The following is a 20,427-nucleotide window of genomic DNA, read 5'->3' on the forward strand; positions in this document are numbered from 1 at the left end:
TTATTTCACTTAGCATAATGTTCTCCAATTCCATCCAGGTTGCTGCAAATGATGAGAATTCCTTCTTTTTTATGGCAGCATAGTATTCCATTGTGTAGATGTACCACAGTTTTCCGATCCACTCATCTGCTGACGGGCACCTAGGCTGTTTCCAAATCTTAGCTATTGTAAATTGTGCTGCTATGAACGTAGGGGTGCATATATCCTTTCTGATTGGTTTTTCTAGTTTCTTCGGATATATTCCCAGGAGTGGGATTACTGGGTCAAATGGGAGTTCCATTTTCAGTTTTTTGAGGAAACTCCATACTGTTCTCCACAGTGGCTGCACCAGTCTGCATTCCCACCAGCAGTGCACGAGGGTTCCTTTTTCTCCGCATCCTCGCCAACACTTGTTGTTTGTTGATTTGTTGATGATAGCCATTCTGACAGGTGTGAGATGGTACCTCATTGTTGTTTTGATTTGCATCTCTCGGATAATAAGTGACTTTGAACATGTTTTCATGTGTCTCTTGGCCTTCCTTCTGTCTTCTTTTGAAAATATTCTGTTTAGGTCTGTTGCCCATTTTTTTATTGGATCATTTATCTTCCTCTTATTGAGTTGCATAAGCTGCCTGTAGATGTTGGAGATTAAACCTTTATCAGTGATAGCATTTGCAAATATGTTTTCCCATGCAGTGGGCTTTCTTGTTGTTTTGTTGATGGTTTCTTTTGCTGTAAAAAAGCTTTTTATTTTGATGTAGTCCCATTTGTTAATTTTCTCTTTAGCTTCCATTGCCCTAGGGGCAGTGTCAGTGAAGAAGTTCTTGTGGCATATGTCTGAGATTTTGTTGCCTGTGGATTCCTCTAGTATTTTTATGGTTTCCCGTCTTATGTTTAAGTCCTGTATCCATTTTGAGTTTATTTTTGTGTATGGTGTAAGTTGGTGATCTAGTTTCATTTTTTTGCATGTATCTGTCCAGTTTTCCCAACACCATTTATTGAAGAGACTGTCTTGACTCCATTGTATGTTCATGCCTCCTTTGTCAAATATTAATTGAGCATAGTGGTTTGGGTCGATATCTGGGTTCTCTATTCTGTTCCATTGATCAATATGTCTGTTCTTGTGCCAGTACCAGGCTGTTTTGAGAACAGTGGCTTTGTAATACAGCTTGAAATCTGGTATTGAGATCCCACCTACTTTATTCTTCTTTCTGAGGATTGCTGAGGCTAGTCGGGGTCTTTTTTTATTCCAGATGAATTTTTGGAGAGTTCTTTCTAGGTCTGTGAAATATGCCATTGGTATTTTAATGGGGAGTGCATTGAATCTATAGATTGCTTTGGGTAGTATGGACATTTTAATGATGTTGATTCTACCAATCCATGAACATGGTATGTTCTTCCATCTGTTTACGTCTTCCTCTATCTCTTTTTTCAGTGTCCTGTAGTTTTCCGTGTATAGGTCTTTTACCTCCTTAGTTAAGTTTATTCCTAGGTATCTTAATTTTTTTGGTGCGATGGTAAATGGGATTGCTTTTTTAGTCTCTCTTTCTGTAAGTTCATTATTGGTGTATAGAAAAGCCATAGATTTCTTGGCGTTAATTTTGTATCCCGCTACATTGCCGAATTCATTTATTAAGTCTATTAGTTTTTTGATGGAATCTTTTGGGTTTTTTATGTACAATATCATGTCATCTGCAAATAAGGACAGCTTCACTTCTTCTTTTCCAATTTGGATGCCTCTTATTTCTTCTTCTTGCCTAATTGCGATAGCTAATACTTCCAGTACTATGTCAAATAGAAGTGGTGAGAGTGGGCATCCCTGTCTTGTTCCTGTTCTTAGGGGAAATGGTTTTAGTTTTTGCCCATTGAGTATGATGTTTGCTGTGGGTTTATCATAAATAGCTTTTATTATGTTGAGGTATGAGCCTTCTATTCCCACCTTGTTGAGAGTTTTTATCAAGAAAGGGTGTTGGATTTTGTCAAATGCTTTTTCTGCATCTATTGATATGACTATGTGATTTTTATCTCTCAATTTGTTTATGTGATGTATCACGTTTATTGATTTGCGGATATTGTACCATCCTTGCATTCCTGGAATAAATCCTACTTGGTCATGGTGTATGATCTTTCTGATGTACTGCTGGAGCCGATTTGCTAGAATTTTGTTGAGGATTTTGGCATCAATGTTCATGAGGGATATTGGCCTGTAATTCTCTTTCATTGAGTTGTCTTTATCTGGTTTTGGTATTAGGGTGATGCTGGCTTCATAGAAGGAGCTTGGAAGTGTTCCTTCCTCTTGAATTTTTTGGAATAGTCTGAGGAGGATAGGTTTTAGTTCTTCCTTGAAAGTTTGATAAAACTCTCCTGTGAAGCCATCTGGCCCCGGGCTTTTGTTTGCCGGAAGCTTTTTGATGACTGCTTCAATTTCTTCCATAGTTACTGGCATGTTGAGCTGTTTAGAATCTTCCTGATTGAGTTTTGGAAGGTTGTATTTTTCTAGGAATATGTCGATTTCCTCTAGGTTGTCCAGTTTGTTGGAATAGAGTTGTTCGTAGTATTTTGTAACAATCCTTTGTATTTCGTCGGGGTCTGTTGTTATTTCACCTCTTTCATTTCTGATTTTGTTTATTTGGGTCCTCTCTCTTTGCTTCTTGGTGAGCCTGGCTAGAGGTCCATCAATCTTGTTTATCCTTTCAAAGAACCAGCTCTTGGTTTTGTTGATCTTTTGTATTGTTTCTTTGGTCTCTATGTCGTTTATCTCCGCTCTGATCTTTATTATTTCTTTCCTTCTGCTTACACTGGGCTTATCTTGTTGCTCTCTCTCTAACTCTTTGAGTTGTTGGGTTAGGTAATTTATTACCATTGTTTCTTGTTTTTTGAAGTAGGCTTGTAGAGCTATGAACTTCCCTCTCAGGACTGCTTTCATTGTGTCCCATAGATTTTGGATTGTTGTGTTTTCATTGTCGTTTGTTGCCATGATGTTTTTTATTTCTTCCTTGATGTCTTTGGTAACCCAGTCATGGTTTAATAACATGCTGTTTAGTCTCCAAGTGTTTGATTTCTTTGGGTTGTTTTTATTGTAGTTGATTTCCAGTTTTATGCCACTGTGATCTGAGAAGATACTTGATATGATTTCTATCTTCTTGAATTTGGAGAGACTTTGCCTATGTCCTAACATATGGTCTATCTTTGAAAATGACCCATGTGCACTTGAGAAGAATGTATATTCTGTGGCTTTGGGGTGAAATGTTCTGAAGATGTCGATTAATTCCATCTGTTCTAGTGAGTCATTTAGGATTGATGTTTCTTTGCTGATTTTTTGTTTAGAGGATTTGTCCAATGGTGATAGTGGGGTATTGAAGTCTCCTACTATGATTGTATTACTGTCAATCTCTCCTTTGATATCTTCCAGGAGTTTTTTAATGTATCTTGGTGCTCCTGTATTGGGTGCATATATGTTTACCAGAGTTATTTCTTCTTGTTGGATTTCTCCCTTTAGTATTATGAAGTGGCCTTCATTATCTCTTGTTATGTCCTTCACTTTGAGATCTAATTTGTCAGATATAAGTATTGCAACCCCAGCTTTTTTTTCATTTTCATTTGCCTGGAAAACCTTTTTCCATCCCTTTACTCTCAGTCTGTATGCATCCTTTTTTTTGAGGTGGGTTTCCTGTAGACAGCAGATATCTGGGTTTTGTTTTCTTATCCAGTCTGTTACCCTGTGTCTTTTGATTGGGGCATTCAATCCATTTACATTTAAAGTTATTATTGATAGGTACTTATTTGACGCCATTTTTATTCTATACCCCTGTGTACCTTCTTTGCTTCCTATTTCTTTCTTTTTTTTACAGCAGACCCTTTAGCATTTCTTTCATTGCTGGTTTGGTGGTGATAAACTCCCTTAGTCCTTTTTTGTCTCTGAAGCTCCTGATTTCACCTTCAATTTTGATTGATAGCCTTGCTGGGTACAGTATTCTTGGATTTAGACCCTTCCTTTGCATGACTTGGTATATTTCATTCCATTCCCTTCTGGCCTGATGAGTTTCTGTTGAGAAATCAGTTGCTAGTCTGATGGGGGTTCCTTTGTATGTAACTGTCTGTCTCTCTCTGGCCGCTTGTAAGATTCTTACTTTGTCGTTGGTGTTTGCCAACTTAACTATAATGTGCCTTGGCGTCGGTCTTTTGGGGTTCATTTTGCTTGGAACTCTGTGAGCTTCTTGGATTTGTGTGGGTTTTTTCTTCCCTATATCAGGGAAGTTTTCTGTTATTATTTCTTCAAACAGGTTTTCTATTCCTTGCTCAGTTTCCTTTCCTTCTGGCACCCCTATTATCCTGATGTTGTTTTGTTTTGTATTGTCCCGAAGTTCCCTTACGCTCTCCTCAATCTTTCTAATTTTTGTTTCTAGAAGCTGTTGTAATTGGGTATTTTTTTCCATCTTGTCTTCTAGCTCACTTATGCGGTCCTCTGCTTCATCTAGTCTACTCTTGATGCTTTCTATTGAGTTCTTTACAGCAGCGATGTCACTTTTCATTTCTTCTTGGTTCTTCTTCATTTCTTCTTGGTTCTTACTCATATTGTCGAATTTGTCTTCCATCCTTTTCAGCCACTTTATGACCATTTCTCTGAATTCTTTCTCTGATAGGTTGTTTGCCTCTAAATCGTTTACTTCCTTTTCTGGTGATGCCTGCTTCTCTTTCCTGTGGGGGCTGTTTCTTTGTCTCCCCATGGTCTCTCTTCTCCGGATGTCTGGTTATATAGATTTCTCTCTCTGGCGTTGATTTAAAGGTATAAAATACAACACAACCAGGCACAACAGACAAGGCACTGAACAGAATTGTATTCACGATATTAATAACCTCCAATAGAGGTAACCACCAGAGAAAGACAAATTAGGGAATAGGAGTGGAAGAGGGAGAGTAAAAAGAAAGAACAACAACGAAGAAAAAAACAACAACAAAGAGTGTGAATCTGAACTTGGGAAAAGAGCAGAAAGAAAGAAAAGAAATAACAGAAAAGAAAAAGAAAAGAAAAAAAAAGTAAGAGAGACAAGAATGATACTAAGAGAGAAAAGGGGAACAAACTATATATATGGGGAGTAAACTCCACTAGAACAACCACTATTCCCAGCAAATTCCAGCAACACGAGCCTGGAGATTAATACAAACTGCAACAGCAGCTAATATCAAGTGAGGCAAGGGAAAACAAAAGTAAAAAACAAACAAAAACAAAGCAAACAAAAGAACCAACCAAACCAACAAAAAGAATAATCTAAACAATCTCATAAAAAAGCATAAAAATTCAATCTAATCAACATTCAAGCAAACAACAACAAAAGGCCCGAGAGAAAAATAATTTTTTAAAGATAGCGTAGAGAGAGGTTTGTATGGATTTGGAGCAGGGGGTTGGGAATTAGATATATAAGTAGGGTGAAGTTTTAGCAGGGAGTAAACTGAAAAAGTAGGGAAAATCTAAAGCCAGAAAGGGTTAAGATAAACTGGGACCAAAAGGGGAAAGGTTAGGAGAGTGATGGCATAATGTTAGCCTACCCCATATACTTTGAGATAGGGTAAAGCGATTGTAAGGGAAAGATGCAAATCGAATGTAGGACACTAATCCAAAAATAAAAGAAAGAGAAAATCAAATGACATTAAAAAAAAAAAAAAAGTAAAATAATAGTAATAATAGTGCTGATTGAAAATAAAAATGTAATAATTAAAAAGGTGAAAATCAAGTGAGGAAAAAGAAAAAAATATTAGTTTCTTAAGTAAAAGATGCAAAAAATGAAAATAAAAAAATATGAGAATAAAAAATTTAAAAAATTGAAAAAAAATTGAAAATTAAAAAATAGGAAGACTAAAATGTGCAGTAGCGGCTGTCATTCACTTCCTCTATTATTCTGTTTGGTACGCCTTTTTCCCAGTCTGGGCGGTATTTCAGTTCAGCTTCATTCCAGGGCTCCTCAGTGTTGGAAGCCAGTCCTGCTTTTTAAGCCAGCCCTATCTTAATTTCTCGTATTTATTTTTGATTACACCAGAGACAATTAGTGTTTCAGCCCCTGGGTGGCAGTGTTTCTGAATTGACTTCCGGGCCTCTCTAGCTCTTTTTTTTTTTTTTTTTCCCCTTCTATAGCACTCACTACCGGTTTGTGGAGATGTGCGCCTCAGAGCTGCCTCTCTGATGGTCACACGCAGCTCTGGCCCCAGGTTCCGAAAAAACACCTTCCCCCTGCAGTCTTTCAGGGTTTCCACCTGGGTTTACCTCTGTATTGGGCTTAGCAATCAGAGTCGGAAAGAGCCCAGGTGTGCGGACCGTGGGTCTGTGCCCCAGACTAAGGAGCCTGCACTCCTTTGAAAATTCTTAGTCTGACCCTCCTCGTCAGATTAAAATGAGTTGCTTTCAAGAGGTCACTTCTGTTAGCAGCTCAGAAGACCCCCCTCCTCATTCACGGATCACGGCAGTTCCAACTGCCGCTGATTTTTCTAGGCACAGACCTCCCGGCTCCTGCCGGTCCTGCGGCTGCCGCGCTTCCCTCACCCAGCGCGGGGATTAGAAACCGCAGCTTATTTCAGACAAAATCTGACCTTTCCGTGGTGCAGTGAAGAGTTTCTTTGAATCCAAATGTTTGCGCTGATAGGGGACCGGTGGTCTGGTGCTCCCAGCAGTTCAGTGTTAGCAGTTGTCGCGGAAAGTCAGGTTTCCACAAAAATTCTCCTTTCCTTGCAAGATGGCGAGGCGCCCGGCGAGCCCGCAGCTCCAGGAGGGGACCCAGCCCCTGTGGGTGCTGCGCGGTCAGAGGAACACTGCCCAGCACTCCCCCGCCTTCTCCTGGAGTTTAGCTGTCCCTTGGCTTGCCCACATACACTCCCTCTGCGAGCCTCTGCTGCTCCGACTCTCCGCCCCAGGAACAGACTCCAAACCCGACTCTATTCCGTCGCCATTTTTTTCCCTGCATTTCTTATGAATTATTCTATACTAGAGGCCCAGTGCACGGATTCGTGCACCAGTGGGGTCCCTCAGCCTGGCCTGCGCCCTCTCACAATCTGGGACCCCTGGGGGATGTAGTAGTGCGCGAAGCGGCGGGCGGGCGGGGAAGAGCCCGGGCTGGGCGCCGTGCCTCTCCCACCCATCCTGGCCCCACTGCCGCCACTCGGTAGCACTGCCACAGAGGCGGGAGAGACTTGCACCACCACAGTTGCGCTGGCCAGCTGTGAGCCCGGCGTCTGGCACCCATCATCAGCTGAGCAGCGCTCCCACTGTGAGAGCGCACTGACCACCAGGGGGCAGCTCCTGCATTGAGCATCTGCCCCCTGGTGGTCAGTGCACATCATAGCGACCAGCCAGTTGTCCGGTTGCTTAGGCTTTTATATATATATATTCTGAATGGAGAATTGATGGTTGGGTTGCAAAGGGGACAATAGGGACACCAGATACAAGACTAATATGATATTCTAAGGGAGAGAAGTTGAGGGAGTTGGCAGAAACAGATGGATTCTGGATCTGTTTTGGAGATAATGCTGGTAGGATCAGATGGTGGATTAGCTGTACTCTGTAAGAGAAAAGGTGATCCGAGGATGCCTCTCTCTGAGGTTTTGGCCTCAAAAACATGGTAAACAGAGGTAGAGGACCCTACATACAGTGAGATAGGAAAAAACACACAGGAGAACTTGGTTGAAAGCCAAGAGAATAAAAATGTTTTACAAAAGGGGTGACAACTGTCAGATGCTCCGGAGAGATGGCAAAAGATGCATGCTAAGAATGCATCATTGGATTTGGGTAGAGGGTGGTTATTAGTAACCTCACAAAAGGTTGTACAGTGAAAAAAGCGCAAGCGAATAGAGTGGGTTCATATGCAAATGGTAAGAAATCTCTCCCCTCACACCCCTCTGATTGCTGCTTTAAGGTGTTAATCTGTAAAGGGGAAGAAAGGAGTGGGCTGGTGCCTGGAAAGGGATGTGGAATTGAGGGAGGAGTTTTTTTCCAATTGGTAAGATACCATAGCTATGTATGCTGATGGCACCAATCCACTTGGAGGGCTGATGATTCAGGAGACAGAGGGAGGGCCAACTGTAGGAGCAGTGTCCTTGAGTAGGTGGAGATGGGATTCCAGAGTACAGGGAAGGACAGCAGAGGAGGGGTACAGAGGCAGTAGATGGGACTAGGGAGAAGCAGAAGTTCTATTCTGATTACTTCACTCAGTGAAATAAGAAGTAAGCGGAAGATGCTGATGTGGCCTTCCCATACTAGCAGTTAGCAGCTGTGCATCACTGCAGATTGCCCAGGACCAAACCAGACAGAGTCAGACCTGCATTACCACCATTTGTCCACCATCCAGAACTGAAATGTCAGTGCTGACATGTACACATAAGGAACTGTTGGACATTGAAATTGGGTCTCAAAAGAACTGTTGGCCCAGAAAGAAACTCACTACACACTTATTCATTTGCCTGTCACCATAACCATTACTGCTTGTCTCATTTTTGGTTCTTATAAGTGTATTTCTAATAGCACATGATCCTCACTCATCTCGGGGAAATAATGAACAACATAGACTGATGAACAAGAACAGACCCAGAAACAAGGAGGCATGGATCAGACTGTTGGGCCTCGGGGGGAGGGTAGGGAAGGGTGGGGGTAAAGGGGGAGATCAACCAAAGGACTTGTGTGCAGGCATATGAGCCTAACCGGCGGTTAAGGACAACAAGGGGGTGGGGGCATGTGTGGGGAGGGGTGTGGGATGGGAATGGGGGGATGAGGACAAATATGTGATACCTTAATCAATAAAGAATTTAAAAAATTAAAAAAAAAAGAAGTAAGCCTATTAGCTAACAGTAGGAGGGGGCGGGTATCAGTGTTCAGAAAGAGGCAGAAAGTTTGAAAGTCAATTTAAAGAGCAAGACAATGAGTGGCCATATCTAAAGAATTGCTGAACAGCACTTTAGATATGAATCACCGAATTCATTAGCTTTCATCAGCACATAGACCGACGCCTCAGGTCCTGGGGGTCTTGACTTATAAATGAGTGCACTCACTGTGTTCTAACTTCAAAGATTCAGATGCCAGGGGGAATAGTAGGCTGAAAGATGATCTTGTTTTTAATATAAATTTCTTTGTTGTCTAATTCTGTTTATAATCCAAAGTCATGCTTCGTTTATAAGAAGATAAGAAGTGCTTTCAGCGCTGTGCTGTGTTAGATGCTGATGTCAGGTCTCAGACAAGGAAATGAACCTAAAGTGTTGATAATGATGTTCGATCATTTTATTGTTAAAACTTAGTCCTTGGTAATGAGAACAATCAATTACAGGTATATTCTTAAGTCTCTTCCTAAAGGATTATTTTTTCTTTTCATTGGTTTATTCCATGTACACACACATACACAGTGATGACCAATTCTCCCTGATGATATAACCAACCTATTCCATCTTGTTACCTTCCCAGGTTGACAGCTTGGGGATGTCCACTCAAATAGTAGTCAGCGTTCTCTTTAAAGTCTTTCTTCTGAAAGTCTTATATAAAAGTGTTACATTTTTATGCATTGTGTTAATGAGTGAGTGAGGTCAGCCACTGCAGTCATGGCATCATAGTTAATAAATAATAACACCTGGCGTTTGCGTTGTGCGTCAGGGTTCGCAGAAGACTTGCATATACACTATCGCATGCTTTATCGCAGGAGCACTTAGATGTCCTCACACGGGGTCATACAGCTATGATGGGATTTTAATAACAATTTACATCTTCTCCTAATCCATATGCTTTTTAGTACTCCCCCTTGTTTTTGTAAAGACATAGCTCTGCATTTATGGAAATGTGTTTTTAAAAAGAATTTGGGATCATAGTTCTTATCATTGGTTGGGTTTCCTCTGACACTTTGAGTTTTACATGTAGCAGATCTATTGGAGAGTCTCCAAGGGGAGACAACAGCTGTGAAGAGGGAGGAGAGTAGGACTGGGTAGAGGAAGAAGCCGAGCTGTGATGTGGTTGCAATAGAGGACTCCCATAGGGACATTTGGGTCTGGGATGGCCATTTAGAGTTGTCCCAGTTGAGGCAAGGAGTATTAGATGCAGGTCAGGTTGTCTCCTGGGAGGGAGCACGCCTTGAGTGAGGAAGTCTTGTTTCTGGAGAGGAAAGCTGTGAGCTATCGGCAGAGCCAGCACTGCCAGCAGCTGAAGGGATGGGTGTCTCAGTGCCATCATGGATGTGGGTGGGGCACTTCAGTTCCAAAAGCACCATCTTGTCTATGGAACTCAGCACCTGATATTTTAACTAAGGCCAGGAAGGAGCCACCCTCACACCACAATCCTTGAGACCATCCACCCACTTCTTCACTAACAACTGTTTATTGAGGACCCACTATGTACCCAGCACTGTTATAGATGCTAGGGATTAGACTCCAATGATCACTAGCCTCCAAGTTCCTCTCTGTATCTTTTGACCTGACCTTCCTACTATTCCAAATTCAGAAAATTTGAATATAAGTTAATTGTTTTCTTTAGATATGTCAGAATGAGCTAAGAAAGGGAAACCTAAAATGTGAACACTGACCTTTTCTTTTTGTAAAATATATTTTTATTGATTTCAGAGAGGAAGGGAGAGGGATAGAGAGAGAGAAACATCAATGATGAGAATCATTAATTGGCTGCCTTCTGCACACCCCCTACTGAGGCAGATCGAGTCCACAACCCAGGCATGTCCCCTTGGCCAGAATCAAACCTGGGACCCTTTAGTCCATAGGCCAATGCTTTATCTATCCACTGAGCCAAACGCGCTAGGGCATGTGAACCCTGACCTTTTCTTAAAAGTTCTTTTTGGCAGGAACTATTGTCAAACCAAATATTATCCATTTGGAATTTAAGTAACTCAAATTGGAAACTGAAATGCAAGGCAATCTAGGCCTGGCTGGGTAGCTCAGTTTGTTAGAGCATCATCCTGACATGCCAAGGTTGTGGGTTCGATCCTCAGTCAGGGCACATACAAGAATTAACCAGTGAATTCATAAATAAGTAGTGAAACAACAAGTCAATGTTTTTTTTCTCTTTCTTTCTAATTCCTTCCCTCATCTCTCCCCTTTCTCAAATCAATAAAATAAATAAATAAATAAATAAATGCAAGGCTTTCTAAATTTTAGGATATTTCTAATCTAACACTATAGTCAGAAATAACTCCAGATCTTCAATAAGATGGGCATTTCTACATATTCTTTTAATTTATTGGTAAAGATATTAACTGAATAGTCCCAAGGACAAAAATATGCGCTGGTCCGAAAATAACCTCTTTGCAGATTGACTCAGTAGCACAATTTAATTTGCTAGTTACATGGGTAAAAGCTACAGGCCTTTCATAGTTCAGATGGTGGAAAGCACTCTTTCTTAATACTTAGTGCGTTTCCTGAGTCACCGATTCACTGCCACTCTCCTGGAGTCACTGATAAGCAGAATTAGAGCGTTCCCTGGGTTGTCAGATGCTAGGGGTGTGTTTACGTAAAACTGCCCGATTTCACATCTCTATATTGCAGCTGTCAGAGCATAATTTGTTTATCTTTTTTGCTTCCAGAAAGAGACTTAGGCTCCTTCAGCAGATTTTAGGAAATATTTCTGTCATTAATTTTCAACATGTATCCAATCAACTCAGAAACTCAGAGCTGTGTGACTAATGCGTCCCCAGCAGCTCACTGTTGGTGACCTTGCCTGTCATAATACAGTGTAATGGACAGTACGGTTTTGAAATTGTGTGAGAGATTTGAACCAGTGCCTCTAACCATCCTTCTGAGCATTACCTAAGCTTTGGGGACAGTTACAAATCTTTGCTTTTGGACGCATAATGTTTCATTTGCCTTTCACATTTATTTGGCTGGCCAGGCCGCATAGCCAAGATTCCAATGTCACAGAAATGTATTTGTTTTCTCCCTTCCAAATACTAGGGCGATTGCAGGATATTATCAGTGGTGGTTCTGCCCTGGATCTAGGATTTTGCAAATACCACCTTCCTGATAAATGTACCTGGAAAAAATTTATATTGTTTTCCAATGCCTGTCATCAAGTACATTCTAGAACCTCACAGTAGAAAGCTTCTGTCACATTTAACACTGGGAATGAACTCCAAGGAATTTTCCAAGTCATTTGGTTGTACTAGAATTTCATTGCTTGTGACATTAGGAATCTGCATTGAAATGGGAACCGTCCAAAGAAAATAGAAATTTGCATCATCGTCAGTAAACTTTCATATTAAGTTGGAAGATGTTGACATTTCATAGAACTATTTGATCCAGACCTTTGGTTTCTATTTTTTATTAGAAAAGAGTATTGGGCCTTTGCCCATACTTTCCCCTGATTTGTCACTGGTAATACATGAATTCATTAGAAGTAGGAACAAAGAAAACTCATGCAGTTTTAAACACGTTAACCATGATTGGGTGGCATTCTCCATTTGACTCCTTTTATCTTTGTTCAGAAGACTGCTTTAACATCTTTTTTTAAAATTTTTTCTTCTCACCTCTGCTTTTCTATTTATCATGTTCTTTATGCCGATGATTGGAAAGAGGAAAAGAAAAGGATCTATAACCGATTCTTAGTTCCTGTGGTGTTGTAGTCTAAGCTTTGGTGGATGTCTGGGGGCATTCGCTCTCCCCCTCCTTCCTCTCTCTGTTCTCCAGACTTGAGAATAGTCTTTCCCAATTCTGCCTGTATCATTATTCTAACATTCTAATGCAGAAACCCTTCTCAGCTTTTTAGGTGTTATCAACTGTGCATGAGGCATTTGTAAGTGGTCTTTGCCATCCATCATTACAAGAGCCACTTTTATATTATTTTTATAATCTGTCTCCCCCTCCCTGCTTGCTCCCCCTTGTTTGTTTTTCTGTACTCTCTCTCTGGCTCAGCTGGTCTCAGTTTACTATGGTATTAAGTAAGTTAGAAAAAAAAAAATGTAACTGCCACGCCCACTCTAAACAACTTTGAGTCACCCTTGTTCTTTTTCCTTCTCACATTCCAAAGAGCTGATTCTTTGACTTCATATCTCTCTGATATACCCCTCCTTTCTTATCTTTACTGCCACTTCTTTATTCCAGACTTCACCATTACTCATGTCATTTACTAATCTTCTTACCACTCACATTGTCTTCCGTTAATTTGTCATTCATATCTCTGCCAATGGTTTGCCTAAAATGTTGTCATAGAAAAATTGCACTAGATATTTTCAAGACTTTTGAATAGGAAGGAGAAAGTGAATTCAACTCTGCTATAAAACAGGTGGGAGATTCTTTAAGCACTGGGATGAACTAGTAGAAAAGTAGTACAGGACTTTAGTGGGGGAGGTTAGTCAATGCAATTAGGCTATCTGTGTTTGCTAATTGTCACCTATCAGCAACAATTAGTTAGGTTCCTACCCATCCATTGAGACTAGAATCTAGAGGTACTATCTTCCTAGAATGATTACATTTCAGAGGGATGGCTCCCAGTCCCAGGTATTTGAGAAAGCTTTTCCAGGGTGGTAAAACTGGCAAAAGAAGATTTTCATCTCCAAGGGGATAGAGAAAAAAATTGCAATGAAAGTCGTCTTTGTAAAGAAGGGGCCTATAGTCAGGGGGAAAAAATCTATCTAAAGCTAAGACTTTAAGGTCTCCATGGTCAATGTAAATCTGAAATGTAAATTTTCTGTTGGAAACCCTTTAGCATCTCAGCTTCTTATTTATTTGTTTGTTTATTTATTTGTTAATCCTCACCTGAGGATATTTTCCCCATTGATTGTTAGAGAGAGTGGGAAGGAGGGAGAGAGAACCATCTATGTGAGAGAGACACATCAATTGGTTGCCTTCTAGGCCAGGGCTGCCAGGGCACATCTCAGCTGCTTAGCATTAAAAAACCAAGCCTCTGGCTTTGGGTCATCCCCCTTTACTCTGCAACTACCAATCTTCCTAAGTCCTCAATCTTTGCTTCTTTTTATGCCTCGATTTCTTAGCATCTAAGGATGGTCTAAGACTTAGACAATTCCCTTTGTCTGAAAAACTCTTGTCTCTCTTGTCGAACTACCTTATTTTCTTCAGCTGAGAAATAACTCCTTGTGGAAGTATGTCCTGTCTTGGGAAGTGTGCAGTCCTCTGGGTTCTGGATGCACTGGTTCTTATCTCCCATCACAAGGTACATAATTAGTAGGATGATTTTATGTCACTCCCCTCTTCCAAGTCTGAGACACTTTGAAGGCAGGTACAGTGTTGTATGCCCAACTCCTAGCATGAGGATTGTTCCTGACAAGAAAATCCTTAAAACTTTGTGCTGAATGATTGAGTGACTTGTAGACCTGGAAAACATTTTGGCACAATTCTTTCTTTATATGATACACATTTGCAAAAGTATGTGAAAATGAACACAGGGGTTGTTATTCAAGATTGTAAGTGCCAAAACACTTAAGAGGATTTTTTAAAAAGTGAGTTGCATGTCCCTTGAGTTGCCATCTCAGTAAGTATATTATCAGGATAAAAAGAAGAATTTCATGTGTAGTCCAAAACCCAGATTTGTAAAGAACCTACTAGTTTCTGAAAAGCATACCTTCAAAGTATTATCTTCACATACAATGCAATGAGCACTACACAGGTACTTTTATCTGATGGGTGACATTTTGAATTAACTTTGGAAAGGATTCTGATTAGTTCAAGCTCTGGAATTAAAACTCTAGGATAATTTTTAATGACAAGAACCAGGGGTTTTGAAGCCCATGGCAGACCCAGACATGGCATGGTGAGGTATACAGTTCCCAGGTGTTATGTTTTTTCTTGAATGCCAATATGCCTGTCACTTTCCCCTGTTGGTTCCAGGTGGGGAAAAGTGAGTTAATGATGACAGGTTGCTATAAAATGGACTGTGGCACACCGGGGGAAAGCATTGGATTGAAATATTGTGAACTCATTCTGTTTAATTTTTTTCAACTACCAAGTTGGAATTTTAGTTCCTTGAGACCCTGACATACTCGGAACTAATGAGGTAAAATGAAAAAATTCCACTTGTCCCCTACCATTTTCCTTTAGGGCCTTCCTTCCTCCTTTCCCTTCTTGACTTAACTTCTAGTCCCTATTCCTATTAGCCTGTTGACTTCCTGAAGAGTGTTAACACTATGGGTAAGAAAGTTGGTAACATTTATTTTTCTGTATGTCAGTGTTCGCTGATATCAGCAAAGTATCTGTCTTTAGGAAATTCAGAACAGTTTACTTTCTCTTGCTTTTTTATTTTTTAATTAGTAAACTTTATTTTTGGAGCAAGTGTTAGGTATACAAAAAAACGAAGTGGAAAGTACAGAGTTTGATATCGCCCCTCAAATCACCCCAACTCCTTGAGCACACATTTCCCCTTTTACTAACATCTTGCATTAGTGTTGTACATTTGTTACAATCAATGAGCCAATATAATACATTATTAACTAAAGCCATACTTTACATTTGGATTTACAGTTGTATTCTACAATGTTAGGGGTTTTCACATATATGTGATATGAATCCACTATGATAGTATCATCTATACTAATAAAAGCGTAATATGCTAATTAGACTGGACAGCCAAACGACCTTCTGGACATCATTCCAGACGTCCTTCCGGACAAAGCCTTGGTGTCTGAGGCCGAGGCCGAGGAAGAGGTGGTTAGGGGCGATCAGGCAGGCAGTGGAACAGTTAGGGGCAATCAGGCAGACAGGGGAGCAGTTAGGGGGTGATCAGGCAGCAGGGGAGTAGTTAGGGGGCAATCAGGCCAGCAGGAGAGCAGTTAGGGGGCAATCAGGCCAGCAGGCAGAGGCAGTTAGGGGTAATCAGGCAGGCAGGCAGAGGGGTTAGGGGCAATCAGGCAGGCAGGCAGGTGAGCAGTTAGGAGCCAGCAGTCTTGGATTGCAAGAGGGATGTCTGACTGTGGGATTGGGCTTAAACCGGCAGTCAGACATCCCCCGATCTGTCCCATATTGGAGACGGTGCAGGCCGAGCTGAAGGTCCTTCCCCCCTGCACAAATTTCATGCAGTGGGCCTTTAGTATAGAATAGTTTTACTGCCCTAAATACCCCTTGGGCTCCCCCTATTCATTCATTCCTCTTTTGTAACCTCTGGCAACCATCCATCTTTTTACCGTCTCCATAATTTTGCCTTTTCCAGAATGCCATATAGTTGGAATCAAGCAGTATGCAGCCACATCAGACTAGCTCCTTTCACTTAGCAATATGCACTTAAGGTTCCTCCATTGTCTTTCATGGCTTGAAAACTCATCTCTCTTTGTTGCTGGCTAATATTTCATTGTATGATGACTGGTTTATTCATCCATACACCTATTGAAGTCTCTCTCTCTCTCTCTCTCTCTCTCTCTCTCTCTCTCTCTCATAATCCTCACCTGAGGATATTTTTTCCATTGATATTTTAGAGAGAGTGAAAGGGCGGGCAAGAGACAGAGATAAATATCAATGTGAAAGAGTCATATCCATTGGTTGCCTCCTGCATGTGCCCTAACCGGGGGGCCTGGGGATGGAGCCTGCAATGGAAGTACCTGCCCTTAATCAGAATTGAACCTGGGACCCTTCAGCCTGTGAGCTGATGCTCCAATAAGCTAGTGCTGAAGGACATCTTGATTGCTTTCAAGTTTTGGCAATTATGCTATAAACATTGATGTTCAAATTTTGGTGGGGACATAGGTTTCAACTAATTTGGGTAGATACCAAAAAGTGCAATTGCTGAATCATGTGGTAAGAGGTTTTTTGGGGTTTTTTACTTTTGAAAGAAACTGACAAGCTATTTTCCAAAGTGGAGGTACCCTTCTGAATTCCCACCAGCAATGAATGAGTGTTCCTGCTGCTCCACATTCTCACCAGCAGTTGATGTTGTCAGTTTTTTCAATTTTAGCTGTTCTAATAGGTATGTGATGATGGTATGGTGTTTTAATTTGCAATTCCCTAATGACATACCATGTTGAGCAGCTTTTTCATATGGTTATCTGCCATCTATACATCTTTGGGGCAATGTCCAGATCTTTTGCCCACTTTTTAATTGACTCTCTTATTTGTGAGTTTTAAGAGTTCTTTGTGTATTTTGAATACCAATCTTTTGTCACATATGTGTTTTACAAAGATGTTTTTCCCCCAGTCTGTCTTTTTTTTTTTTTCCATTTTCTTAGCAGTGTCTTTCACAGAGCAGAAGCTTTCATTTAATGCACTCTAACTTATCAGTTTTTTTTCTTTCATGAATCTTGCTTTCGGTGTTGTATCTAAAATGTCATCACCAAAACAAAGCTTACCTAGCTTTTCTCTTATGCTATTTTCTAGGCAACAGTTTCTTTTTCAGACTTAGTTTCCTAAGTCTGCATATAGATTGATGGAAAGAAAACGAGTACTTGACATAAACTGGATTATGTCAATAAATCTTAAAATTGATGCTTAAGGAAATGTCATTTTTAAAAATATATCTCTGAATATTAACATAAAATGCATTCATTCTAAAACGATCTATATTTTTGATGGTTTACCATACAGTTCCAAATACTTTCCTATTTTATGGATTTTAACTCTGCGATTTATTTATTGTTCTTTTCAGAAAGTGACAGCTTTTTTATTTAGCCTGAACAGAGCCTCTGCAATTGTAATGTGTTTACATATATACTAGAGCTTAAAACCCAATCTTTGCAAACACCTGCAGGTCTGAGACGCTTTTTCTAAAAAAGAAGGTCTCGTACCATCTTTTAATGATCCCACTGAAGACAGTTTTGTTTGTAATTTGAACAGGTAAATAGCCCCATTTAGCTGCAATTCTGTTTTAACAGGAATTGCACTGTAATTGCTCATGTGTCACAAAATTAAATCCTTTCTTTTTATTTTTAAATGCTGAGCTTTCAGCCCTTTCTTTTCATAGTAACACCTTGAAGAACACATCACAGTATCTTGCAGGGAATGAATTAGCTGCTATGCATTTTCTCCCTTTTAAAAAATCCTATTGAGAGTTTCATGTGGATTTAGTGGCAAAGGTGGCTTTCTCTTGCTTTGGTTCTGAGTCTTTGCTTGTGTCATAAAGCACCCACCTGTGATTCCTCTCATCTCCTTGTAGGTTTTGTTCTCTTATTTACATGCTTCGATTTAGTTCCAGCCTTTAGAAACTGGTAGGACACATTATCTGTTATAAAAGTCTCCACATTTGGTCTGCTGAAATTGCTTTGAGGCTTTATGAATGACCAGTACATGCTGATAATAGAATTAGGGAAATGATTAATTTAATAGGCTTAGAGGGGGTGAATATAGGATGAATTTTCTGATATTACGTGCTCTACCGGCACTGACTTATTTAATCTTTACTATCACCCAGACAGGTAGATACTGTTAAACAAAATTCAACTGGTAAATTTGAAGATCGAAGTGGCTTTATTTAACAATTCATGAATTAAGCAGCATCCTATATAGCAAACAGAATGGAAGGCTTTTATAATCAGAAAGAAAGTTCTGCACATTGTTTCAGACAAGGTCACCTTCCTTTAGGGAAAAGCAGGGATCTCTCCCAAAGATACCTCACTAGTGTTGATCTGATAATTTCTGATTGACTGGTTAAAGGTCACATTTCTGGGAGAGGCTAAAACTGCAATGAGGTTAGGTATTACGTCTTGGTTGTTGACATGGGACTTAGCACAAGTGACTCCATTTTGGACCTGTTGTCCTCCCCCCCCCCCTTTTTTTTTTTTTAACTAGTACTATGATTATTTACTTTATATAGAGTCTTCACATAAGAATCAAGGGCAAGGTAATCTAATTGAATAATCAAAAATGTCTGTAATTATAATTTTCCTGAATGTAGATGTTTACCAAGGATAATTAAACATTAAAATGAATGCAATGAGAATACCTATTATAGCAAAAACTACTAACTTAATAATGTCAAATGTTAACCATATTTGAAATTAATGTTGAGTAAACACTCTATCAAAAAATCCATGGGAAACACTTTTGAATAGCTTGTACATCTGTAGGAATGAATTTTTCCCACCTGATATGAGAACCTGAGTTTTATGTTTGGTTTATGTTAATTGTCAATCAGCTCTCCAGTTCAGTACTGGAAAGTCTAATGCAACGATTTTAATAGCAAAACAAACCATGTGATTTTCCAAAAACAATTCTGATTAAAGTCTGATGTACTTGTGTCTGATCTACTGTCCCCATAATGATTAACATCCTGCTCACAGTTTTATAGTTGCATTTCTTTATAAAGTAAGCAACAGTCAGTTTAATTCTATGACCCCTAAATTAAGTACAAGGTTATCTCAAGCCTGTCAACAGTTTTGATAACCTTGATTCACAGACTATCAGACCCCTTGCAGTTGGCCTATTGGAAAAGGAGGGAAGTGGGAAGTCTTTAAATGTGCCTCCGCTACTGCCAAGTGTGGTTATGAAAATATGTTTGACTTTACTCATAGTATCTGAGTCCCACGGTCCTGCTCCTTTGCCTGGAATTGTTCACCATAGCTCTGCCGCCTGCTGATCCCATTTTTCCCCAGTTTTTGTATAACTTTAACTACATCCTCACTCCTTGGTCAGCATGTCACGGGTTTCTGGTTTCACTTCCCTGAGCTCGGTGTTGAAAGCTCAGAGAGACTCCACTCTTTATGTGGCCCATGTTTGATGGGAAGTAGGAATGGTTTAGAATAGGGGCTCTTGAGTGAAAGAAATTTGGGAGGAAATCTTTGTTCCATTTAGTAGCTGTGATGTTTACATTCAGAGCATGTTACCGAATCTTTCTGAGACTCAGTTTCCTCGTTTTAAAAATAGGAATGTTGATGTTCATCTCTTAGGATTGGGACAAAGATGTAATAAAATGATGAGCTGGTTACATCATTATGTAAGTTACTTTTTCCTCCTCTTTCCTCTCTTCCTTGGCCTCTCCTTCCCCCTTTTCCCTTCATCCCCATCATCTTCTTGTTCGTCCTCTTCCCTTTTCTTTTTTCCCTTCTTTAGATCAGATAATCATTATTATCATTTTCCTGTTCAACCAGATTTATTGCACCCAGGCCTAAATGTGTCATATTGCTTCATGTGTATACAGTATAACCCTTGTAACAAGACTGAAGTTTGTGTATCTTTAACTATAAAATGGATTAGATCACACTCCCTAAGTAGGTGTATAGTAAAAGTCTGTTCTGCCATCGCTGGTTTTTCTAGAAGGGCAGGGCTCTTCACTAATATAAGGCCACGCCCTGTTCTCCTCTCACTGCCAATTCTTTGAGCCAGCAGGCTTGGCCTCAGAGCACCTGTGCCGGGACCAGCTCCTTGCTCAGGCCATGGGAAATAGTTCTGCACCTAGGAAGTCACAAAATTTGTGTTTTTACTTACTTCAGAGTCCCTTATATTGTGAACTCATTGGCCTCAACGTAATTCAGGCACCTCCTTATTCTTGTCCCAGAGTAGAATCTGCTGCAGAGATCTCTGGGAAGGGCTTTCATCTCTGAGTTGGTCCATGAG

At 40.2% G+C, this 20,427-nt stretch overlaps 1 protein-coding gene across 3 annotated transcripts in view; it reads left to right on the forward strand.

Moving 5' to 3' along the window:
- The window catches only part of DGKI (diacylglycerol kinase iota), a 397,015-nt gene that overhangs the window by 295,343 nt on the left and 81,245 nt on the right, over positions 1 to 20,427 (forward strand). Inside the window, exons 22-23 of one of the 3 annotated variants that reach the window (XM_054726102.1) lie at positions 1,044 to 1,063; positions 13,259 to 13,287. The exons of the other annotated variants lie outside the window; for them this stretch is intronic. Coding sequence (XP_054582077.1) covers positions 1,044 to 1,063; positions 13,259 to 13,287 — 49 coding nt within the window. The remainder of the gene's footprint in view (positions 1 to 1,043; positions 1,064 to 13,258; positions 13,288 to 20,427) is intronic. 3 annotated transcript variants of the gene reach the window in all.

This window comes from Eptesicus fuscus, chromosome 14 (genome assembly GCF_027574615.1).
Source record: "Eptesicus fuscus isolate TK198812 chromosome 14, DD_ASM_mEF_20220401, whole genome shotgun sequence".
NCBI classification, from domain to species: domain Eukaryota; kingdom Metazoa; phylum Chordata; class Mammalia; order Chiroptera; family Vespertilionidae; genus Eptesicus; species Eptesicus fuscus.